This window comes from Ailuropoda melanoleuca, chromosome 6 (assembly GCF_002007445.2).
Source record: "Ailuropoda melanoleuca isolate Jingjing chromosome 6, ASM200744v2, whole genome shotgun sequence".
Classification (NCBI taxonomy): domain Eukaryota; kingdom Metazoa; phylum Chordata; class Mammalia; order Carnivora; family Ursidae; genus Ailuropoda; species Ailuropoda melanoleuca.
Genome location: NC_048223.1, coordinates 102,136,978 through 102,162,396, shown reverse-complemented (window position 1 = coordinate 102,162,396; position 25,419 = coordinate 102,136,978). Strand labels below are relative to the sequence as shown.

General features: G+C 52.2%; 1 protein-coding gene across 4 annotated transcripts in view; it reads right to left on the bottom strand.

The window, feature by feature from the left end:
- Nucleotides 1-25,419, bottom strand: part of PAX2 (paired box 2) — a 76,640-nt gene that overhangs the window by 32,382 nt on the left and 18,839 nt on the right. For 2 of the 4 annotated variants that reach the window (XM_034661787.1, XM_034661785.1), the window contains exons 4-6: nucleotides 13,171-13,256; nucleotides 11,511-11,630; nucleotides 5,898-5,966 (exon numbers count right to left, since the gene is read on the bottom strand). In XM_034661787.1, the coding sequence (XP_034517678.1) occupies nucleotides 5,898-5,966; nucleotides 11,511-11,630; nucleotides 13,171-13,256 (275 nt within the window). The remainder of the gene's footprint in view (nucleotides 1-5,897; nucleotides 5,967-11,510; nucleotides 11,631-13,170; nucleotides 13,257-25,419) is intronic. The other 2 variants (XM_034661788.1, XM_034661786.1) reach the window with 1 other exon arrangement.

The window sequence follows — 25,419 nt, the reverse complement described above, 5'->3', positions numbered from 1 at the left end:
AAGGAGGGCTGGCGGAGCATCTGTCTGTGCGGGACCCAGTCCTCCTTCAGCCCTGTGTGGGCTCTGAAGGAGGGGCGGGGGCCTGCTGCCTGGTGCTGGGTTCCAGCTGGGGCCAGGACCAGTTAGAAAGCCCTCTGGAGCCAGGAGGGAAGGGAGCTTTGTTAGCTCAAAGGACACAAGCAAGGCGAAAAATTACATACCAGGCCGCCCTAAGTATGCTTGTTTAGAGAAACTGCTTGCATTTATGAAGTCTTTGGTGCGGAAAGCAGGGTTGCAAATGACTGCATCAGAGCGACAGTAAAGGCCATTAATTTCCTGTTATGTTTTCCTGTGTTGGGGGCTTTATTAATTTAATTTTACACTGTCGAACAACAGCGAGAGCTGACACTGCCACACCGCCACGGCTGGGGTTTTCTTTTTGTGTGTGTAGCAAGGCTTTGCCTGACATGCAAATCAACGCTATTACCGGAACCAATAAAGACGTGTGGCGGGAAGAGGGGAGGGATGTGGAGAGGGAGGGAGGGGAGGAGGGAGGGGAGAGGAGAGAGAAGGGGAGAGAAAGGGCAAAAGCCATCCTTGGCCAGTTTCTGCCTCCCTCCATGCCTGGCATCTCCTGGCTTCCAGAGCATCCTCCGCAATCAGCAATTTCTACCCATCCTTCACTTTCCCTTCAACTCTTCTTCCCTCGACTGTCCACCTTCCGATGACTGTACCTCTGTTGTCCTCTGTCCCAGCTCCTGGAGGAACTTGAACAGGGACACGAAGTTCCAGGGGAGAGGCAGGAGACAGACTTCCCTCCCCGCGTCCCATCCCCAGCTCGGGCATGTCCCAAAGCACAGGGGAGGGGCAAGGGAACGCCAACCCCCAGGCCAGAGTGAAGGTCTTTACTACACACTCGCCTTTCCTCCAAAGTCAAGGATTCCGGCCCATTTACATATGATCAGTGTATGCACACATGAACCCATGTGCTTGTGCACATGAAGAAACATCTAGAAGGGCAGATATCCCACCTTGTAAGGCCCTCTGAGAGCGCCCATATCTTTAACCTTGTCAACCATTCGTTTCCTTTGAATTCCCAGAAAAAAATACTGCCTCTGTTTCTCCTTAAGAGACTCCAGCAGCTGTCTTTAGTAGGGACAAGGTACCCAGTTGGCTTAGACAGAGATAGCAGAGAAAAGGAATCCCAGCATCAGAAAAAAGGCAGCTTCCTGGAAGACCACATTCTGGTCCCTTTTACTACTTATACCTCGCAACGACCGCCCCAAGACGGTCCACACTGCCCCTCACACAGAGAGCTTCCACAGGCTGGCTGCCCAGGGGTCCACGCTGCCCTCAGTACAGTTTGCCACGCCACCAGTCCACCCGGGGTGGGGGGAGCCCACACTGCCCATGTGTCTGGGTTGGCCACACCACCAAAGGAGAGTAAGATGGGGGGCTGGGCAGGTGAGAGGCAAGGAAAGTGAAGCTCCTGGCGTCACTCCTACGAAACACACTGTCTACACCCCTCCAACCAGACTTTGCAGTCAGCCAGGGCCTAGGGAGATCTGTGTGAGCCCGTGGAAGAGAGAAAGAGAGAGAGAGAGAGAGAGAGGGAGAGAGGGGAGAGTGTGTGTGTGTGTGTGTGTATGTGTGTGTGTGTGTGTGTGTGTGCATGCATCCCTCCCTCTGTCACTGGCTTGCTCGAACTCCTGCCCGCACTTTCTGCTTCAGGAGCTGTTTGCCAGGCTCTGAGAGGCTGTTGGATGGAATCCAGCTCTCACTAGGAGGAAAGCATAAACTTCATAAACTGCATTTACTTTAACGCAGGTTCCTGGGGCTGCTTTTCCTTGGGCTTTTCTTCCCTCCTCTGTCTGCTCTGTCTTGATCACATTTTATCCCTGCCCCTGTGTGCACTCAGACCTCGTGTACGCACACCTGCGTGCATGCGTGTGTGTGTGTGTGTGCATACGCACACACCCACTATAGCCAGTGCTTCTGAAAAAGATGAAGGCTCAGGCAGGAGGAGGATAGGCAAGGTGTAAAAGGTGTAAAGGTGTAAAAGCCTTGTTTAAAGGAGAATTCCTTGGCCTGGCCCTGGAGGGGCCCCCATGAGATGCCCGCGTACGGTCTCCAGTGGGGCCGAGCACAGAGGGTGCTTTTAGGCAGGCGGCCGGGGGGTACTTTCAGGGAGGGAGGCATACTGACATTTGGTGGGGACAGCCCAATTAGGAGCCACCTGGAGGCTGGGCCACGGGGCTCCAAGGAAGGGAGGGAGAGAAGGCGAGGCCTTCGTGCAGGTTGAGGTTTGTGAGGCCTCCCTTGTCTGGTGTTGTCAAGGTCAGCAGGTTCGGGTTCACCGAAGGGTCAGGATGGTTTGAATTACTGGCTCTGCTGCAACTCGGCTCTGAGGCTCTGAGGCTCGTGATCCGTCTCCCAGCCCCAGAGCCAGGCCTGGCCCTCCCCCCACCCTCCTTGTCTCTGCACCCCCACCCAGGGCAGAATGGGGAGGGTCCCGGAGAGGAAGGCAGGCAGGGAAGCTCTGAGCTCAGGGCTCCTTCGTGGGCAGCCAGCAAGGTCAGGGAGGCTGCTCAGAGCCACTCCTCCGGCAGGCAGCAATCTGGCCTACCCGCCTTCTGCACCCTTTTTCTGAAGCGTCCCCCAGGCCCCTGCCCTTGCCAGCTGCCCCTTAGCCTCCCGAGGAGGAGGCACCTGGGGAGGGGAGCCCAGGAGCAGCAGGGCCTGGCTCCTCCCTCCCACATCCATAGCTGGCACTTGGGGGAGAAGGGCAGAGCTGAGGCAGCGGATTTCTCGCTTGGTGCCCTTGCCTTTAGAGGAAGGAGAACGATGCCTACCTGCAGGGCTGGAAGGGGGCTGCCACGTGCAAGACTGGAGGTGAAGACACATTCTGACATGATGGGTGTGCACGCACTTGCACAGGAATGCACAGACGCTGGGGGCCGGGGGGGGGACCTGAGGCCTTTGCTGGGAAAGTGGGGATACTGTGCTACACCCACCCCAGTTTCCAGTGGTGGAGGGACACAGGCAGCCCCTCCCCCAGATCTGTACATTCTCTCCTGGGGGCAGCGGGGGGGGGGCAACCTGTCTGTTCTAGCACCTTCTGAAGGAAAGCCTCTTTTGTGCTAAATCTCAACATACTTCCTCAAACAACCAAATATAACTCTTTCTCCCCAACAGCATGAACTGGCTGGGAAACCACACTGGTTAATGATCTGGCTGCCAGCCTGCGGTGTAAACACTGGGATTTATGCACAAATTCAGGCACCTATGTCAACCACACAGGTTAAACCCTGTTACTTCCCCACAGAAAAAAGTAAGTCCACGTGTGCATAGATGCCACATAAAATATGGACATAACCTATCCCTGCCTCTGTATAATGATATGGTCAGTATTCAACAGGCTCATGGCTAACAGCACCCAGAAAATTTGGCTAACATACGTGATATATCTAAGATAGAAAAACTTGCTCCTCGGGTACCAACGGTCTAATTTCCTAGGTTACCAGGAAGATATAATCATAACAATGAATGTGTGTTCATAAGTGGATTTCTTTTTTTTTGGTGTCCTAGTGAGTGCTGACATGTTTGAAGCTTAACTCTTTCTTGGACTGTGGTGGACATCAGCCGGGTTTTGATGATTTGTTGGAAAATCAACAGAGACTGAGCTTTGTTGATACAGTTAAACTCAGGCGCTTGTCCAGACAGATGACTACCTTCACGTAGATTTGGTTTCTGGACTTTCATAGGACCTGCCTCATGAGGGGCAGAGTCTGTGACCTGGGCTGGGTGGTATCGGGCATGTGAAATCATGTCATTCCAGCCATAATCCACAGAATACCTCTCCTTAAAGAAACTCGAGCTCTGTTCAGCTTCCCTCTGCCAATGTAATGTTTTCTTACAGTGCCTGGCCAAGGCCTGGAGGAGAGCAATAGCCGAAAGAGGTTCTGTGATTTCCTGCCCACTATGGAAGGTCAGGCCAGGGTTCTGAGAGCACACCACCCCGGCTCCGCACTCCTGGGGTGGTGGTGGTGGGCGGTATTCATTGAGAAAGGAAGCAGACAGCTGGGGACATAGGTGTGGAAGGAGGAAGTGGTAAACAGACATAACTGTGCCCACGTCCTGGGTTTTGGTTCAGCCTCAAGGTGTCTTCTGGACACCCCACGGCACCCCTCCCAGCTCCTTGGGGCCGAATCCTGTCCCACTAATATGGTATATACTCCGCAAAACTTCCCTAAGCTCCTCCCATGCCAGCCGTGCTCCGATTGCTCTCTGCTTCTGCCGGTCCTCTGCATCTGGACCAAAAGGCCACGGAAAACAGCGCTGTGGGCCTGAGGGAGTCAGGCTCTGGCTCCTGCCTCTGCCTCCCAAGGAGCGCTCACCTGCAGCCTTCCCCCATCAGCCTCCTCCAGGACTGCAGACGCACCCAAAGTCCCAGGGTGGGGCTCTGGGGCAAGGGCAGCCTCTCCTCTACCCCGGACACCCACTTGTCTGCCTTTTCTGACACCAGCACACCTCCCGCTGCCCCTCCAGAAAGAGAGTGGGGAAGAGAGACCGGTGACCAGGGCACGCCTGGTTTACATTAATGAGATACACTGAGTGTAATCCGGCCATGGAGGCAGCCTACAAAAGGAGGCGAGCGCGGGGCGGCCAGGAGCAGGCCTGCTCAGGTAATTGGTTTATCTATCTGGAAGCAGGGGGAGCAATCTCAGCACAGACAGACTAGCAGTAAAGTCTCTTCCTTAAGGCTATTTCCTTTGTCTTTTCAATTGCTTGCACATCCATGTGAGAGAGGGAGAGAGTGTTAAAGAGAGAGGGAGAGGGAGAAATGTTAATTTGTGAATTAATGGCTTTTCTCAGCGGAATTGTAAATTCAAATGTCACCTCACACGGTGACACCACTGCTGGTCTGCTGAAGAAGCAATGATAAGATCCCCCACCTCCCTCCGTGCCCCTCCCTCCCCAAAGATAGCTGTGGAGTGGAACATGCTACTTTTAATTTGCAATAACAACACAACAGAGGTATGCAGTAATGACTGCCTTCCTCCACCCTCCTCCTGGCTTCCTTCCCCCCAGTCCAGTTGGCTCCCCAGTTCCTCCCTCCCCACCCCTTTGCTCTTCTGAAACAACACCTCACCTCACCCAGGCTGCCCCCTATCCCAGCCCAGCCAGGGCCCGATCACATGGGGGGGGTGCCTTCGGAATTGACGATGCTGCAACCCTCTCTTCTCCTTCAATAATCAGGGAATTAATGACCCTGAAGTTAAAGTGAGGCTGATACCAAGGCCCTGCCCAGCGTTGGGGAAAAGCCTTCATTGTTTTCAAGCAGGAGGCGGGCAGCAGTGAGGGAGATTCATGGATGGAGATTGAATATGCAATTTTCTTTCACCTTGCCAAGAGCTGCCCCTGGGCTGTGCCTGGCCTAAATTTTTCCTTTTACCATCTCTGCCTTATCCGGCCCTCCCACCTCCCTTCCATTCTTTCCAGAAAATTACCTTCAAAATTGATTTCCACTTTTACAAACAAATATAATGGGAACACAGGAAAAAACTTGGGCCGTGATGAATTAGGGCTGTCAGGTGCTTCCAGGTCTCCTTTGCTTTTGTTTTACTACCCGATCTGTTCTTTGTTTTTCCAAGGGCTGGAAAAAGTGCCCCCCATCCACGGAGTGACTGACCCTCCAGGCCACTGGGGCCTCAGCCCCCAAACCCGGCAGTGGCCCGTGGCGGAAGTGATCCAGGCCCGGAGACTCTGTTAGCCCCTTGGTTTCCCAGTGGAAGCCTGACCCACCTCCTCGTTTCCGCTGCCTGGCTCTTAGGAGCCCACTCTCTGAATTGTCTCTAGCCGCCACCCCCCAGCTCTTTCCCCTGACCCCCACACCATATTCCCTCTGGCCCCCATACCTCTTAAAGTCCAGACCAGATGCAAACCTCCACCTCCTCTAATGTGGGCAGGATCAGTGTATACCTCGACTAGAGCAAATAAGAGACAGACAGACACTGAGAGATCCCAAAAGACAGGCAGGTAGAAGACTGGGGACAAGACCCTGAGATTGGGAGACCAGGCTCCTCCTCCAAGGGCTGTGAGGTTTCTGAGCAACAACTTCCACACAGCCTGAGGGCGTAAGGGTTCCCAGCCTCAGTCTCCCCAGCCTTGGGCCCCAGGCAAACCTGGAGGCAGGCTCACAACCGTCCATCCATTTGCCTACAATATGCAAGGTGATGCGTAAGGGGCTTTTGGGGCAAAACTCTATATGCACACCTGTGTCTCAGGACCCTGCAGCCTTAACATACTCAAGCCTGGTCTAGAGCTCTCCCCGCCCACTAATGGTGGTGGACACACACCTGCTCACATCTGGTCGTGTCTTTGAGTATATACGCTACCCAGAAGACTCCACGCCTGACCAGTGCATGAAGTCCCTCTCCCCTTTCCACCCAAAGATCTCAGAATGGTAGAAAACACACACATACCCACATTTGCACAAACCACGTAAAAAACTACATGGTGTCCATAAAACAACAAACACACATTTCCCTAGATAAATAAGCTTACATGTGAGAGCAGAAATGCACGGCGATGGATAAAGGGACGGACACTTCCATGTTGGAAAAGGTGGGGTCCTAGATTTATTTACACACATCTAAAATGCCTTTGGACGCTAAGAGATGACATGTGGCCCACCCAGATAACCACAGAGCAAATGACCATGTAGAGATGGACAAGGGTCCCCCCAATCACACGTGGGCAGCTGACCTCTTTCCCCTGTTCCCTGGTCCCATCCTGGGGAATTTGTCCCAGCATCAGCTTCCCGCACCAAGAGTAGGGAGCCTGGGCCCAAATAAATTTCCTTCTGACATGACTTCACTTCCCCTCAAAACACAAACCTGCCGATTGGTTCCTCCCCCGCAGACTCACGACAACCTGCCTTCCAAGACGAAGTTGGCTCAACGCTATATCCGTGCTTTTGTGTGGCCCTCTCCACAGTCCCCTGAAATGAGTGCTGATTACATCTCCGTTTTACAGAGAAGACTGAGCTGATGAAGGGTAAACGATTTGCCGGAGCCACTAGGATTCAAACCCAGGTGTGCCTCACTCCAGAGCCCACACCCTTGCCCACTGAGCCACACTGCCCATCCACGCCACTCTGGGGACTGCCTGCCCACCGGGCATCCTCCTCCTCCTTCTTGCTGCAGCCTCCTCTTGCCCGAAGCCGGGGCTCCTGGACTGGGCGGACGCTGCTCATTGCCACAGCCGAATTCCCTCATTTGCTCCCCGTCTAACCTGAGCAACACACTCGGGGACTTCCAGGAGGGAAACTAATTCAGGAAATAAGCCTCTCTTTCCAGTTACGACTTCATCCAAAGCAGAAGGGAGCTATGAAAGGCAGCGACAGGACTGAGCCGTGTGCGGCCCTGTAACCTGCCCCATCTGCAAACGCACAAGTGCACGGGTTTGGCACCACTCACCCGCACAATTCATCGTGCACCTAATTAACGGCATGCAAAATCATGGCCCCCTGCACTCCCAAACACCAAAGGATGATACCAACACACCTCCCCTCACACAGATCAACAGACTCATACCATATGACGTCATTTGGGTTTTGGGACAAGTTATGTAATTGCTCTGTGCTTCAACAACGTGCATGGACAGCATGCTTTGGGCTAGGGCTGAAAGCAACTGGGTGAAGGCAAAGGACTCTGGTTTTTCAGCCTGAGAAAATACAAGAGTCTCTATCTTCCAGCCACATAAACCAGGCCTCACAGCATTCAGGGAAGCATTGTCCCTGCAAGGGACCCTAACATACTCACCCAAAATTGGAGCCAAAAAGACATAAAGATCTTAGCAGGGTACTAACTAGGGATCTACCTTCTCAGACTGATGGACAGCCTGTCTTCTGGATGCTTCATGACATAGCTTCCTCATCTATCCCTGGTCCATCTACCTGTCTCATTCTGGGAGCGCCTGGACTCAGGTAGGTGGGGAGTGTCAAAGCTTCTTGACTAGCACATTTCTCAAAGGAAAGTCTGGGGATTTTTCCATAGTTCTGATAGCCAAGGCATGAGAAGGCATCTCAAGCAGGCTCACAGTCACTGTCAGTTCCCTTTTTCCCCAGAGTCACAGCTGATCGGCCCTTTACTAATATCCCCACAGATATGATTGCTGCAGATACTAATAACGCTGTCCATATTCCGAGTGCCAATGCCAATAATGCTCTGGGTATTATCACTGTGAACACCAATAACTACTGCTGAGATTGTCTCCAGTAATGCCAGCACACGCTGCAGTGATTGTCCTCACTAATGCCCACCACCGTGACATTGTTAGAGCTGAAGAATAGGCCGAACTGTACCCAGAGGCGGGAGCGGGAGCGGCTTCCTTGAGGACAGAGAGGCTCACGGCTTGCCCTCGGGGTATGGCGCTTCTAGAGAGATGCCACAGCGTGGGGCCAAGGAGGGCCAGCCTGGCGGGGGCAGCGGGGTCTTCCTGGAGGGAGACGTGCCCCTCCACTCCCTGGAGGTCGAGTGCCTTGACATGTATCCCTGTTCCCATCCCAACGCCCCTCAGTGCCCCAAGTCAGTTTCCTTGTCGCCTCCGGTGCTGGCCCAGGAGCTGAAGGACACACCTGGGTGTCTGCAGCCCATGCCTGAGGCTGCCTCCTGCGACCGGCCTGCCAGCTGCTGTGCTACCTTGGCCTGACTGCAGACTTGGGCTACATCATCTTGACACATAATTATCTCTCCTATTCTTAATCATCTGAGCTGCTCCCTAATGCAAACAGGGCCTGGCTGCTTGGAGGCACCCAGGATGGGGGAGGGGGCAGGGCTGTGAAAGGTCTGCCTTTGCTCTCTCCTTTCCTCTCCCTTCCACCTGGATCTGACAGGTCAAGTGTGGGTGGTGGCCTGGGGGGTGGGGGGGTGNGCTGGCCTCCACCAGGGAAAGGGCGGCTCCACCTGGTCTGGGGGGGTGGGGGAAGCAGAAGTCAAGGCAAGAGAACCATCCCCCTCAAAAGAAGTAGGGCCTCGGATCCTCCTTGTCCCCTGACTAGGCCCAGGAGGTAAGTGTTCTAGCAGTAAGAGAAAACTGACAGCCCCCATGACCCCCCACCTAGAAGATGCCAACTGCTTCCTGAGATGTCTCCCTGCTGCCATCACAGTCACTCTGCTGGAGGGTGGTCTTCCCCAGCCCAGCCCTGCCCTTCTCTCTTCCTGCTCAGACACTTTCAGTGGCTGCTCATGCTTGCAGAAAAAAGTCCAGACTCCTTATATGGTCCGATCTTGGCCTGATCTCCTGTGATCCTAACCCATGTACTTAGCCTTCCCTCCCAGCCTTTCCCTCTTGCCCCTTCATGCCTGCCAGAGCATGCCTGCGTCTTCCCACCACAGCACCTTCTGGTCACAAGGCTCAGTCCACCAGATAGAATTACACACTGCCATTGTCCTTGAACATGACCCTGACCCATCATTCAGGCCCCTCCTCGAAATGCAGCCCTTCCTGCCAGGTTACTCCCTCCTGACTCTGAGATGCCATGGCCTGTGGCCCAGACCTCCACCACAACACAGATATCTGACGGGCCTTTCTGCCCTCTGGGTTTACGTGATTTACACGCCCCACTAGACTGTAAGCTCCTTAAGGACAAGAATCATATCTCGTTCTGCTTTGGGACCCTCTAGCACCAAGCCTTTCTTGCTGCTGATGCACAGGAAAGGTTCACTGAATTGAATTGACTTGGAACAATGAACGTGATCAATTTCAGGGAGGAGAGCACTCTGTTCTGGGCCGGCTGGGCCCGACCCTGGGTGGCCACAGCCTCATGCCAGTGCCTCCCTACCCCTGGCCCCCTCTCATGACCCATAGGAGCCCAGGAAACAGGGCATGCTTGGTCCCCACCGCAGACCGATAGGGGAGATTACACTTGGGGGGTCCTATGACCTCCCCCGCCCCACCTGCTGGACATCTCACACTCTAAAAAATGCGAGGGCTGGTGGTGGAAGGGGAAACCCTTGGGGCCTGAGGAGGAATCTTCCAAACCACTCAGGGTGCCAGGGTGCCTGGCTAAGGCCGGAGTGTGGGAAGCCCCCAGGGAGAATTGGGACCTAGCGCCTTTCCGGAAGCCTCCCCCTGCCCATCAGGGGCTGCCGCCAAAACAACCACAATGAAATTTAGTGAGTGGCAAAGGCCGTGGCGGCCAAATGGGTTTGGATATTTTGGAAGAAGGAGAAATAGAGCCAGACAAGCTGTTTCCCTGTGAAACGAGGCCATTAGGGCTTCTGGAAGGAGGCCAGCACCAGGTCATCACTGTCTTGCCAGACCTAGGCCTCTCCCATGCTCTGTCCCTTCCGCTGGAGGCTGGGGCTTTCAAACTCTCTTTGCCCTCCGCCTGGGCCCAGGGAATCTCACTTTTGTCCCTTTTCTCTGTTCCTCATCCTCTAACACTGCCCCAGTCAAGGGCTTGTCTATGCTTGGGATGGCCATGTGATTTATTGTCCAAACAGGACATTTTTGAGAGAAAAAAGATGCTGACTGGCCAAGACACAGAGACAAAAGGCATAAATTGGGACTGTCCAGGCTAATGGGATATACGGTCCCCCTTGATGCTCATCTCTAGGGGTGAGATGATTCTGTCTTTTTCGTGGGAGATACCCTTAAGATCATACACCCTCCCTAGACCAGAAGGTTACTGCTTCCCCAGCAGGGACCACGAGACTGGGACAGGAAACAGGCTCCAGACCCTGGTGTCTCCGTAGGTCTGGGCCTGCCAGCCCTGCACCCTGGGCCCTTCTCTCATCAGAAGAGAACCAGATGGTCACCAAGGAACCCCTCATGTCTCAACATTTGTAAAATGCCTTTTCCCAGGCTCATGGCCACCACTCCTTCTTTGGGTCCTTTCCCCTCTTTCCTTCTTTTCATTTCTCCCTCCCCTGAACTCCCTGCCTAACAGCCTGGCTTCACCTTGAGGCGTTAAAGGGAATGGGGGGGAAGGGCCAGAGAGGAGCCTGAGTGGCGTCTCCTACCACAGGGAAGAAGAGTGCAGAGGGCCCATGTCCAGCTCCCTGAGTGGTTTCAATGGGGGGCAGAATCCACGTGTCACAGAGAAACGACACCTGCGTCAGCCACATGTGACATCATGCCCCTATCTTCTGATGGGTTGGGACCAGGTAAGAACAAGGGCAGATCAGCCTTTCATCCTTGGGTCAGAGATCAGCTGTCCCCCAACTTCCTGAACGCTCCGAAGGTACAGGGTTCATGCTCCTCCCCTGGCACCCCACTGGGATGTTAGAGGCAGTCCCAGCGGAAGATGAGGCCTTTGAGGCTGCTGAGCAGATGGTGAAGCTGATGGCTCTCCCAGCAGCCTGCCTCCCTCTCCAGGAGCCAGCAGGGCAGTGGGGGGACCTGGGCTTTGCTACTAAAACTGATCTCACAGCAGAGCAGCTGCAAGGCCGGGCCGAAACCGGAGCTCTGAGTCCAAGGACAAAGCATGCACAGGGAAGCCAAGCCTCTTCCCTCCTCCCTACCTTCATCACGTTTCCTCTTCTCACCGTTGGAGCGAGGGATCCCCAGGATCCCGTTGATGGAGTAGGATCCCACTGGATCATTGGAGGCGCTGGAAACAGGAGGGGAGGCTGTGCTGGGAACTGGACGAGAGTAAGGAGGAAATGCCATCAGAAAAACAGCTGTGATTGCAAGGCAAAGCCCCAAGGCTGGGGGCAGAGAGAATAGCAGAGGAAATAAGAGGGATGGGGAGCCCATATTCCCCTTCGCCCTCTGAGGTTTAGGGGGAATGCATGGCTACACACAGGGCAGGCTCTTCACTTCTGTTCAGCCCCAGGCTAAGTGGGACCAGTCAACCCCAGGCCTTCTTCACGGCCCTAGAGACTTCGCTGGGCCCTTACATTCCCTTCCTGAGGATGGATGGCAACACCGACACTGACTCGATCTAGAGAGCGACTCGGTGGTTCTGCAGGAAGCACAGCTCCTAGGAGGCTTCCTTGCAGAGCTCACCAATCCCTGGCGCCGGGCCAACCCTTCTAAACAAACCCCAGCTCACTGTCTCTGGTCTCCTGAGCTGCCCTTTACCAATCCTGTTTCAGAGGCTGTGGCTTTCTAGGATCTGTCTCTGACCCTCCAGGAGACACAAGAATGGTCGTGATATTCCCCAGAAGACTGCAGCTCCTCTCTCCCAGTTGCTTCTGGTCTCGAAATCGCTTGAGAAGTTCCTGATTCCTTCCTCAGGGCACAGACTAGTGAAAACATTCACTCTGCAGTGATCAACTTGGGTACAGCCCGGCCCAACCCTCCCTCCCAGCACGCACTGTAACACGGCCTCCGACACAGCGGCTCCTGCCAACTTCAGGAGGGCTGGACCTGCTGTTCTACTTCCTGCTGGTCAAGAGTGAAGGGGACAGCTGCCAAGAGGGGCAGCGGGAGAAGTGTGACCACATTTCAGCCCCTTCCACCCCAGGCCTCAACTATGGCGACAGCAGCACCAAGCACCCTTGGCTCCAAGGGAAGACCATATGGGAGGGGACGTTAGCTGGTATTCTGGTGGGCCGGGGTCGTGTCTCTGAGAGGCCATGAGCAAGGATCAGTAAATAAGGAGGCTGGAGCAGCAGAGTTACAGAGGGGAGGGGAGACAGACAGACCAAGAAGAGATGGGTTAAGAGGAAAGAGGCCGTGAGGAGCAGAGCAGAGATATGGGAACAGATCCAGAGCCGCACATGCAGAGAGGAGAAAAGGGAAAGGGAGAGGCAGAGAGAGGAGGGAAGAGAGAGGAGGGAGAGGAGGGGAGAAGAGAGAAAAAATTTTAAAAATTACAAAATGCAATAAGAAAGTAGATATGAAAGAAAGGGGCAAGTGGAGACAGAATCAGATAAAAACAAAAGATGAGGCAGGAGAAGGAAGGGGAGAAGAAAAGCTAAAGGAAAATCTTGATTTAGAGAGAGGCAGAGACAGAGAGACAGATCGGGAGCTGCAAGGAGATGTGGGCGGGGAGGCAGGGAGCAGTCCTGGTGAGCAAATCTCTAGGGGAGATCCCGACCTCTAGGAGCTCAGGGAGAGTGTGGCCTGGGAAAGGGGGCTTAGGACCTCAGGTGGGTGGGCAGGTGGGCCATTGGGGGGATGTGCCTGGCTCTTCTAGGTGGGGCCCCACTTCCTCCCTTCCCTGAGTGCTCTTACCAATCGTGTGGCCAGGGGCAGTCACTCCAGTCCCAGCCCCATCCGGCGTTGGGTGGAAAGGCTGCTGAACTTTGGTCCTGATGATCCTGCAACAGCAGCACGACAGCATCACACATCACACGTCTGCTCCCACCTGCGCCGGCTCCAGCCCAGTCTGCACAGGGCTCTCCCAAGCTCCCCAGCTCCTTCCTCATCCATCTGCTCCCTGTACCCCTGGCCTCACTGACTGCTGCAAGGCACGGGTGTTCCCTCCCGGTGGCTCTGCGGAGCCGGCCTAGAGCAGGCAGACAGAGGCAGTCTGTATTCTCTCCTGTGGTGCACAGCATCTGAACAGCGGCGTGATGTTTGGTGGCACGGACTGGGGCAGCAGAGTGAGTGGAGCGCAGCATCCTTCCCCCTTCTGGGGGTGGGGACTATCCTGGTGGCTTGCTCCCCATCCTTCCCTCCTCAACCACATGCAAAGCTCCCACTGGGAATAGGACTCCCTGGGTCTGGAGGTCATTTTGGAGCTGGCTTTCCTATTGGGACTGTATCACAGTCTTCTAGAATTGGGGGAGAGGGTGAGGTTTCCCTATGTCTTAAGCTAAAAAGAAATAACAAGGAAAGGGCTGGGTCACGGGTGGCCCTTTTTGTCCCTGGGATTCCAGCACAGCACACGGTCCCTTTGCCAGATGCCAGGCCCCGAACAACTTCTTCCTGAGCCTACTGGCTGCCCTGGCCCTGCCCAGCTCGCTGGCCCAATGATCTGCTCTTCTGGGGTCTTACTTGGCTTACAGCTTCTTCACCAGCCTAGCTGGAAAGCCTGGCACCCACCCTGTGCACTCCGGGGTGGGGGGCGGGATCAAACATCCCAGGGCTGGGGATGGGCCTGCTTGTCTGTGATCTGAGGAGTCCACGGCTCAGTGAGGCAAAAGACCAACACTGGGGCCAAGACCAAGGAATGTTCCCCTCCGCGCACGAGCCAGAACAGGTACCCTTGGAAGCAACTTCTCCCAAGGCACTGTTCCTCCCCACACAGAGGCATGTGAGCCACGTTCACCCAAACCAGCCAGGTGAGTCAGAAGCCATGAGCGGACTCCATCTGGTTGACCCGAGCCCTCACAGGCAATAGAGACAAGGCGCCCGCCTCCCGGTGCGGGAGAAGAAGCTGCAGAGGAAGACACACACCCAAAGGAAGGTCAGGAGCCCCGGGGGGCCAGGCAGTAAACGCTAGAAGGGGGCAGAGGAGGAATCCAGCCCCTTGCAGGTGGTGGACTGGGAAAGAAGTCCCCGAGGAGGTGGATCTTCACACAGACCTTCAAAGGAGGGCAGGGCTGAACAGATGAAGGGGCCCCAGGCATGGAGGATAGTGGAAAGGGCAGCAGGTGGTTTGGCAGGGGCCCTGAGTCCTGCTTCTGGCTCTGCCACTCGTCGGCCGCCATAGCTCTGGGCTCATCATTCTACCTCTCGGGGCCTCTGTTTCTTCAGCTATAAGGTAAAAAGGTGGGACTACAGAATCTCGAAGGTGTCCTTCCCTGTGAAAAGTAATACGGTTCTAAGATGAACAAAGCAGTGTGGTGGGGTGAGGGTGGGGGCATTATAAGCAGGCGTGGGAGGAAGCTAGAAGCTCAGCGTGGAAGCCGAGTGAGTCTCAGGGGTTAAAGCCCAGACCAGTGGGCCAGGAACAGTGGAGGTATGTCAAGGAGAAAAAGGAAATAAGGCTGAAAACTTGGAAGTGACGAGGATAAGAGTGATTCTCCATTTGTCGATCATCTAGTAGGTGCCAATACTATATGCAATTTATGTGACTTATACATACTACGGTTCATTCTCCCAACAACCTCCGGAGTAGATACTATTATCCTCATTTTGCAGGTTGAAAACCAAAGCTGACAGAGGTTAAGTGGCTCAGTCAAGACCACGCTGTTGGTGAGGGCAGAGGCAGAACTCGGTCTCTAAAACGTGAGCTTTCCGCGACTTTGTCCTACTTCTCGGTGTGTAGCAACCAGGGTTAGACAGTCTCAAGCCACGAGGGATTTCTAAACTAGAGATCCTGGTGAAGCAACATACAGGCACGAGGTCTCAGGAAAGAAAGGAAAGAGTCTGCAAGACATTGTGAAGGCGGAATGACTAGGATTTAGCAACTAACTGGAGTCAACCATGCCTCTAAGACCTGGAAGGCTGGTGGTTTGTACCGCGGTCAGGAGGACAGGGTCAGGGAGGTGGCTGGCTTTGTCTTGGACATGCAGGGTTTGGGGGGGCAAGGGGGGTGTCCAGCCGGCATAGCAGACACAGATCTAAGACTGTCAGGGAGAAGAGTGTTGATAGAGACAAGGGGCCGAAGGACGGATGTTGGAGGATGGATGTTCTTTTCCCCACCTACTTTCAGAGGCTGGGGAAAAGAACCTGACCTCGCAGAGGGCTCGGAACTGGTCATGCTGGTAATGGCAGGACCAGGATTGGGCCGTTTCACCTAAGTCAAAGGAGAACGTTTCTGGAAAGAGAATATAATTCACAGCATCAACGACAATGTAAAGACTGGAGGGAACGGGGAATAAGAAGAGGTGCAGATGTGAGCATTTGGAGGACAGCAGTCTCAGAAAAGCAGGAGCCTGACAGAAAGAGGTTAGGGAGTGAACAGGAGGAGAGGGAGGCAGTGAAAGTAGACTACTGCCTTCAGAAGTTCGTAGGGGGGCGCCTGGGTGGCACAGCGGTTAAGTGTCTGCCTTTGGCTCAGGGCGTGATCCCGGCGTTATGGGATCGAGCCCCACATCAGACTCCCTCTGCTATGAGCCTGCCTCTTCCTCTCCCACTCCCCCTGCTTGTGTTCCCTCTCTCGCTGGCTGTCTCTATCTCTGTCGAATAAATAAAATAAAATCTTTAAAAAAAAAAAAAAGAAGTTCATAGACAAGGAGAGGAAGGTGTGGAGGCAAGGCTGTTCAGGATAGGAAAGACCTGGATATGTTCGCAGGTTGAGGAGGAAGAACCAGCGGGAAGAGCCTCAAGTTGTCTGGCAGAATGTGGATGACTGAGAGAACAAGGCAGGACAAGGAGAGGCACTGGAAGGCGAGAGATGGTGCATTCTGAGGTGGCCAAAAGCTTTGAAAGGGAGCTTTTACAGCTTTCCGCTCTCAGGACAGCAGAAGGGAAGTTCATCTCCCTAGAGCTGGGGGAAGGTTTGGAGCATGATCACAATGGGAAAGATCAGATGGTAGGCGAGGCCCATTTAGACTGGTCTATAGGAAAAGTCTAGAAGGAGGCTGTGCAGCTCAGAGCAGCTGCTCTGAACTCATTGCATCAAAAGCTTCTGGTATCTCACCGGGCCTGCTGTGGGTGGCTCTGGCCTGAGGGCTGATGAGCCCTGGACTAAGGGAGCCCCAGGGCTAGGACTGGTTGACTCAGAAAATGGGATGGCCTTTTGGAGTTTCTATCTTTGTTACCCAGAGGCTCTGACCCCTGGGGCACTGGCGCAGACTTAGCTGAGGCAGCAAGTGATGGAAAATCACTACTGCCTGACAGCGGCTTGGGGGTCCACGGGAGAGGAGCTGGGCAGGGTGCCTGCGTGAGTTACTAATGCTCCTGGTGTCCATCCGTGCCCCCAGGCAGTGGGCACTTGCTAGTCCCCAGGGCTGATCTTGGGCAATTTAAGGGCTGGGGTCATGGATACCTGGTGGTTATCGATCGCCCACCTGTACCCTGTACACAACCAGACAACTCACGGGATTTCCACCAGGCATTAAAAGGATGAAGTAAAGCATTGCTTTGGGTGATTGTCTGATACTATTTCCCTGTTTCTCCTCCTTCTCTTCCCATCTTTTTCATTCTTGGCACTGCAAGACGGCCAGACACATGTATGGCCTCCACAGCCTCAGGCAGGTCTGGCCTCAAGTCAAGTCTGCAGGTATGGATCTTTGGCGGAGCCGTGGGGAGTCCTGGAGGCCATCTCTCTACGAGGGGGCTGGCAAGTGCCATTTCCTGTTGCCATGGGAAAACGGCCCTGTCAGGTCCCCTGCTACCCACTCCTCTTTCCAGCGTGTTCTTCACAGGGATGCACCTTTCCCCCCCACCTTTTCTGGCTTTGCCTGAGACCAGCACAGAGATTTGAGGAACTTAGCGAGGGCAAAGGGAAGAGGCGGATGGGCTCTGGGCCCAGTCTGCCTGAGTCTGAGTCCTAACTCTGTTCTTTAGCGCCTGTGAAACCCCTGGCAGTTTCTTACTCCCTCACTTGTAAAATAAGATCATAATACCAACCACTTCCTAGGATTGCTGCGAGGATTAAATAGGATAAGGCACGTCAAATGGTTAGTATGACGCCTGGCTCAATAAACGCTAGTGCTAATAATCATAACTAGTAGTGGTAGTAGTACTCCTACGGGTGACCATCAGGACCGGCGGCCTTCTATTTAGGGACTGAGCCAAGTGCAGGCAGGAGGCCTCACCGCCCAACATGGTCCAGCCCGGCCAGTGCAGCTGCTGTGGAGGCCCCGGACAGAGCACTGAGAAGACAGGAAGCGGCAGCAGCAGGTGTCACAGGCTGACCCCGAGAGATTCAGCAAGACAGCCTGGGGCCACATGCCTGGGGCACCAGGAGGGATCCACAGACAGTGTGAGCGGTAGCTTCAGGGCCCAGCAGATGTCAGGGGGCTGTGACAGTGCTTTGGAATAGAGATGACAAGGCAGGTGAAGTCACTCTTTCTTTGCTTAAATTCTCAGGAGGCCTCCACCTCCCACCAAGCTGGAGAGCAAAACAGTTTCATCAACTCTGTGAGTTAGAATGAAAGCATGTAATGAGTCTCCTATTAACAGTTTGCTAAACTCATGAAGAAACCGAGGAGCTCTCAACATTCTAAGAAGGCGCCAGGGAGATCCTTATTCTGGTTCTCCTCCCTTTCCCACTTCCTCCTCCTCCTCTCCTTCCTTCTTCCGTGTTTCATTCTCTGTCTCTCTCCCCCATGGCTTTCTCTGCCCCTCTGTCGGTCTCCCCTCTCTGTCCGTCTGTCTCTCTCTGTGCACCCTGACGTCCCACTGTGGTGTGTGAGTTTATTGATTCCTGGGAGCTGGGGGATAGCGGGAGGCAGGGCTGGGGTGCAGGCTCAGGGATGGAAATAGAAGGCTATAAATTATTTGTGACAGGAAAGCAATAGTGGCAGAGTGCTGAGCACAAGTCCTGTGTCACTATTAGATTCCTTTTAGCCTGATGACACTGTAAAAAAGGTTAAGTGTCTGCTGGAATCATACACCTGGGGGGCCGGGGCAGCCTGCGAGCAGAACAAGCCACTGAAAGCAGGTATATCAATTCTCCAGGCCAATAATATTCCACTCATTGATCGCCACGCAAAGTTCAAAAATCTCATTACAGCCAGGCAGACCGGGAACTTTTTACAAATCAATAGAATGATATAATGTATGTATACTTAGTACAAATGTATCTATTCATCTATCCATCCATCCACGGTCCGCCTCAGGGTTTCCAAGTTAACCTACCCATCATATTATGTTATGTTATGTATGATATTATATTGCATTGTATTATATGATAATAAATGGTGTGCAAAAACTCCCCGAGGTGGAGACAAGAAGAGGTCCTATTAGCATCGAGGTGACCTCAGACAGCTCACCTTGGAGAGAGTTAGGTGGCAGTATATCCAGGACTAGGCTGCTCAGGATTTCTAGGAGCAATGCTTCCTTAGCAGGAGCCCCAGTAATAAAATCCATTGTCTCCTGAGTACTTACTCTGTGTTAGGTAATGTTCTACGTGCCCCAAACAGTTTACTTAATCCTCACAACAACCCATTTTGGAGATACGGCATGTGGTAGTTTGCCCAACGTCACCCATTTAATAAATGGTAAGTCTGGGGTTTGAATTCAAGGAGACTAAAGGCAGGGCCCGTACCTGTAACCACCAAGCTATCCTACCTCCAGAAAAGAAATACCCTAAAGCCCAGAATGCAAACTCCTGGATTCTATTTCCAGCCTCTTCTGTTGTGTTTGGAGAAACAAAGGGGCAAGGGGCTCCCTGAGAGTTAGTATTCCCTTCCCTAAAATGGGAGTAATAACACCTGTTGGAACCAGCTGCCGACAAAGTGATGTATACATGGGATCTCCAAACATGTCCCCACAAAATCCTGTCCAGCTGCCTAGAACAGACGGCTTTCCCCGTGATGGAATTACTTCTTAGTAGAACAGCAGGCTGGCCCCAGGCTTGGTCCTATTACCGGTTTGCTGAAAGGGTCTTTAGGGCAAGAAATCAGGTGTCCCTATACACATGCCATACCCATGTGTAAATCAGTTTAAATTGTCCTCGGGTAGACTGCCCACTTCAGAGTTTTTGCAGAAAATATTTAATTCCTCATAGGGGGAAAGTCTGTCCTGATTTGGTAAATCAAGGGAACTCCGGGGTAGAGAATGTCTCAGACTAGCTGGCCCCACAGCCCACGGAGCCAGGTGAGTGGTGGGAGGGGCCTTTGCCAGCGCCTTCAGGCTTCCTGAGTATTACAGGCTGGATCATTCCAGAGGACAAAACGATTGTTGCTTCAGCAAAGGATATTTTGCCCAGTGATTGCACATAATTGTTTCAACACAGGCCTTTGAGAACTGCCTCTGCCCGGTACAGGTCCCTGGCTCAGCCCTGACTCAGGCTGGAGCAATGCAAACAGCTGGAGACTTTTCACGGCAGAACGTCCAGTGAGGGGCGCCTGGGTGGCACAGCGGTTTGAGCGTCTGCCTTCGGCTCAGGGCGTGATCCCGGCGTTATGGGTTCGAGCCCCACATCAGGCTCCTCTGCTGTGAGCCTGCCTTCTTCCTCTCCCACTCCCCCTGCTTGTGTTCCCTCTCTCGCTAGCTGTNCCCAAAAAAAAAAAAAAAAATTTTAAAAAAAAAAAAAAAAAGAATTCTAGGTTGGAGGTTATTTAAAAAAAAAAAAAGAACGTCCAGTGAAAGACCATAGGCTATCCAGGACAACTTCACCTCTCCTAAAAATGGCTCCTACCTCTCCCTACTCCTCAGAACTTCAAGGAGCTGGGATTTCCCCTCTGTACATTCCAGGAACTAAACCCCAGAAATTTACGACCTCCTCCTCACAGAGGAAACAGCATCATCCAACCTGCCCTCCCCACTGGCGTGCTTTGTGCAAACTCCGTCTTCCTAGGCTCTGGCTTTGCAGTTCGTGCAGGTCAGAGTGGCCACGTCCACTCACATGCCCTGCAGGTTTCAGTTTGGGACACCACCGGTGGGCCAGGCAGGGCCTGTGTATGAGCATGGCTGCTGAGGAGTGGAAGATGCAGGAAGGAAATTCCATTCTGCCTACCGCAGGGCAGAGCTGGAATGCACAGCTTCAGAGGTTAACAAGGTTTCCCCCAAATGTGTCAAGAGCTTCTGCCTCCTTTGCTGCTTCTCAGAAGGCATGACTGAACTCTGAGAGATGAAAAGCTTGCAAAAGGGTTTCCTCAAACCACGGTCCTTGAACCACCTACATTAGAATCCCCGGGGGTGCGTGCTAAAACGCAAATCCCCCGGGGCCCACCTTAGCCCTACTGATGAAAATTTCTGATGGCTTTAAGGCCCAGGAATCTGTATTTCAGAAAATTCTCCAGATTATTCTTAAACTCTATAATATTTGAGAAGACTGGCATAAGCCAGGGAGCAAAGAAACCATCGATCCTTGTGGTCATATAGGGGAGCCTTGAGAGGGTTGAGAGAAAGTCTTAGTTGGCTCAGAAGGTTCCTTACTCATATCTGTCAGTTGATAGTTCTCTCCATCTGCTGATCCTGACTCCCACTGACCCAGTAACCAAAATTCCAGAAGGTATCAGTTCCTCCATGGAAACTAAACTATAGGTTAAAAATAAAAATAATTTCAAAATAGGTTTTTATACATTCCAGGATGATAGATTCCTACTGGGTTCCTTAGATATTACCTTAGATATTATTTCTTTAGATACTCTGCATCGGCTTAGCCTTCTAAGACTGGCACTAAGGGCGATAATCCTTCCACCACGTGTCCCCGGGAGCCCAGGCCAGATACAATTTACCAGGCTAGATGGGCCATGGGGCTGGCCCAAGGAGGCAATAGTGATGGTTTATATGATGAATGGTAAGCATATGGATTGATTTAACTTCAAGATATGCATAGGTTTAAAATTAAGGGGCAATGTGTTTAACTAACCATTTGGAAACCAGTCTGTGGTGCATGCCAAGCCCAGAGCGTGACCAGACTAGCTCCTTTCACCACCAGCCCTGCCCTCATCTGTCAGGGCTTCCAGGCTAGAACTGGGGTCCACCAGCTGTCCACCCCACGGTCCTGCTTGGGAAGGTCCAGAGGCTAGAAGGCTGCCTGATGTGACGGTGAAAGAGGTTCTGTGTAGTCTCACCGCTGGGACCAAGTCCTCCCTGCCCATGCTCCGTGCCCCTCCCTGGCATGCCCACCTCCCTGGGCAAGCAGAAGGAAGCCTGGAGGAAGTGCCCTGAGCAGCAGAGGTGGGGCCTGACCTCCTCGCCTCCCACCCCTCCCAGCTCTTGCCCAGTGACTCCAGTATTCGAAAACAATCCATCAGTCTCTGTCTCCTGAAAGAATGTGATGTGGCTAAACCCTACAATTGCTTCCTATTACCAACAGAATCAATTCAAAATTCCTCAGCCTGGCCTTCAAAATCTTTCCCAATCTGGCTCCGCCCTGGCTTTCCAATCTATTTCTCTCCGCACCCCTCTTCCCCTCAGGGCCTAGCACAGAGATGAAAGCTGGTCTTCTTGCTTACTCAATCACATTGAGTCCTTCCTCGGCTCCAAACTCTATAAGGGCAGATATCTTACCCATTTCTCTCACTATTGTATTTCCAGCACCTCCTAACAGTGCCTGCTATAATGTTAGCCCTTAAAAACTATTGGCTGAATAACAAATGAATGTTGTTATTAATAATAATAAGGATAACATCTTAGGGAATGTAGTGAGCTAATATATGTTCACTACGTACCAGGCACTGTGCTAATCACTTTACATGGATTAATTTATTTCTCACAACTTCTTATGAAGATTATTACCCCTATTCTACAGATGTGGAAACCGAGGTGCAGAGAAATTAAGTAACTTACCCAAGGGCACACAGCTGTTAGGGAGCAGAACCAGGACTTAAACCGGGGAACCTGGCTGTGGAACCCATGCTGCTAGCCACTGGGTAGAATAATTCAAACCAAGAACAGATGGTAGAATCTATGAGAGGCTGGGCCCAGATAGAAGAGCTGCATATAATAATAGCAAAAGAAATGACTAGAACTTATTTCGTATTCACTCAGACAGCCATTGTGACAAATGCATTTGCTCATTTAAATCCTAGCTACAGCTCTATCAAATAGGCATGTTTTCTATAACACCAAGGAGACAACAGAGTGGCTGAGTAATTTGCCTAAGGTCACGTGCTTGATAGCACTGGAGCCAGACTTTGGGTACAAGCCTGGGACTCCAATGTCTATAGGCTGAACCGTATTACCTATTCTGGAAATTTCTATATTAATAGTTATTTGTGTTTATGAACTATTTGGGCATAGTCTTTCCCACTCACGATCTGGACAACTGAGCCAACGTATGCGTAGACAATGAACAGAAATTGCATATAGCAGCGATTCTAAAAATGCTTAGCCTTGCCCCTGTATTTGATGAGCAGCTTGTCCCTGTTACAAATGAAGCACAGTTTTAGGTTAAGTGGCTATGGTTTCAGTATTTCATATGCACTGGTCGGTTTTGGGTGCAGAGTTTCCAAATTCTCTGTATCTATCTCTCTATCTATTTAGTTTCCAAATCATGTACTTGAGTGTGTAACGGTACCACGCACAAAAGTGTTTCTATGTTTCTAGAAACTACTACTATGATTAGTGTATCTTTATATTCATGTCAGCTCTGATGCATTGATCCACGATTCATAATATTGGATATATTTATCAAAACCTACTTCATGAATTTCTGCCCCAGCTATGCTTATTTCTGTCAAATACGTAAACCACGGTCACACTCTGCACCGGTCCCTTCCCAGAGTGTCTGGAATTCTCACATCACAACTGTGTTTTTATATTGGTCCGTGCACTGGTATTGATGTGCATAAATGTGCACTTGTATACCTGTGTATCCTTCTGTCTATGGCTAGGATGGGGTGGGGGGTGTGGAAATGAGAGAATTATTAAATGCCAAGTAGATGTGCAATAAATTCCATTGATTTTATAAACTCCAACTTGTCTTCAGTCTCCTTCCATTCTTTATCCTGGGGGCATTGCAACAAAAACCTATTTTAAATACCTTTACTTCTCCCCCTCCCCAAAAAAGTGTCAATATTTTATTTGGATTTTTAACTTCGCTCCATAACAGTTGTTTGACCTCCTGACTCGTGTGAGTCACATAAATTCTGGGACTTTATTCAGGAGCCATGTTCCTGCTATTGAATAAGCAATTTGGGAGGGTGAATTAATGACTTGTGCTGTTGCTGGAAAGTCCCTGAAGAAATATTAAAATTGCTTGCAGACTGAATCGATACTCAGTGAACACCCAGCAAGAGGGCTTCGGCTCTGGAATGGCCACAAAAGGCAGGGCTTGGTGGAGGAAGGGGAATTCCTGCACCCAGCTTGGTGAGCCCCCCTCCCGGCCCACCCCCACCTCTCCCTCCATCCCTGAAGCCCTGTCATTTTCAGTAACGGCCAAGTCTTATTAAACCCCAGCCAGGATAGAGCTGATTTGTCCTGTCTCAGGAAGCAGGCTCAGGGGACAGTTTATTCTCTTACTAGCAACCAGAGCCCGGAGGCCTTATTGAAGGTGATGGTCTGGACACATCCACCTGCTGGAGAAACGGGATGGTGCTGCTGCTTTCTGGCAGGCTGCGCTGGGCCGGGGGAGCAGGAGGGCACTGAGCTTGGGGAGGCTGTAGCTGGGACCATTTGAAGCTGGGCTCGCAGAGGGGCTGGGTGCTCTGCTGCCAGCTCCATCTCTGTGCGTGCCCGACCAGCCTTTGCTATTTGCTCTGGCGGCCTCATGATTTCAGCCTTTGTGCACAGGTGTGCCTGCGGGATGGAGAGTTTGAATTGTGCTGGGTGTACATTGTATCGCATTGTGCCCCTATGCACTCCTGCAGCTGGCTTAAGGTTTGTTACTTGGTGTTTGTGATATTGAGGTGGCTGCACTTTGTGTAACACTGAGCTGGAGGAATTTGAGCATTGTTTAGCAGCAACGTCTGTGTTTCTGCTTTGAATTATTGTGTTCGTTGATCATATCAGCATCTTTTTTTTTTTTTTTTTTTGGTAATGTATGTCTCAGAGATTAGGTTAATGGGTGTCTCCTTGGTGATGTGGGTTGAGTAATGATGTTGGATCTGGGTGGTGGTGTAGAACTCGGTAATTGCTTTCTCGGTGTGGTTGTGGGAGGTGGGTGAGAGAGCCCATCTTTTAGCTTTTTTAGCTTACTCCAGCTTGGTCATTTGCACTGCTGCTTTCCAGAAGGAAGATTTTAGAGATGTGGGGCCAATCTCTTCTCGATGAGCAAATGCACAGTTCTGTTCTGTTGGAAGCCAGCTGCCCTGGATCCATGGGATCACTTCTGACACAGGTCCTAGTGCCACCCTCCCTACATCTGCCTAAAGTGAACAGCCAAAGCCCTAAGCAGGACTCAGTGCCTATTGACAGTCTGGATCCCTGATGCGGCAAGAGGAGGATGGATGGGAGTAAACTCCCCGATTCCAATAAACACGAAGCCAAGTCCAGCATGAACTCTAGTTTCCCAGTCCACTAGGCTCTGTGACTCTGGCCATCAGCACCTTTTTCCTTCCCAGCCTCCCCAGATGATGGAGCTCAGTGGTGGCCTGCACTCACAGGGCCCCTCACACACCATACGAGAGTATAGGAACACCTACTAGGTGTGACTTTCTACCAGGGTGCAGGGTCTTTGTTCTGAACTTGTCAGGAAATATATCACTACATCACTGGGCATGAGACTGCGAGAAACACAGAGCCGCACAAGAGACCGTAGTTGCCTGCACTTCCTCTGATGGAAAGGTAATAGGAGGCATAGAGTGCTGGATGAGCACGTAAGTTTTAGATCCAGTATTGCCTGGGTTCAAATCCTAGTTCTGCTTAGCCTGTGACCTGAGTAAGTTATTTAACGTCACTGTATTCCAGTTACCTCATCTATAAACAATCCTATAAAGCCCTATGGGGTTGTTTACGAGGCTTAAATCAATTAATACATGCAACATGCTTATAATGATTTCTACTATAGTAAGCACTTGTTAGCTACTATTA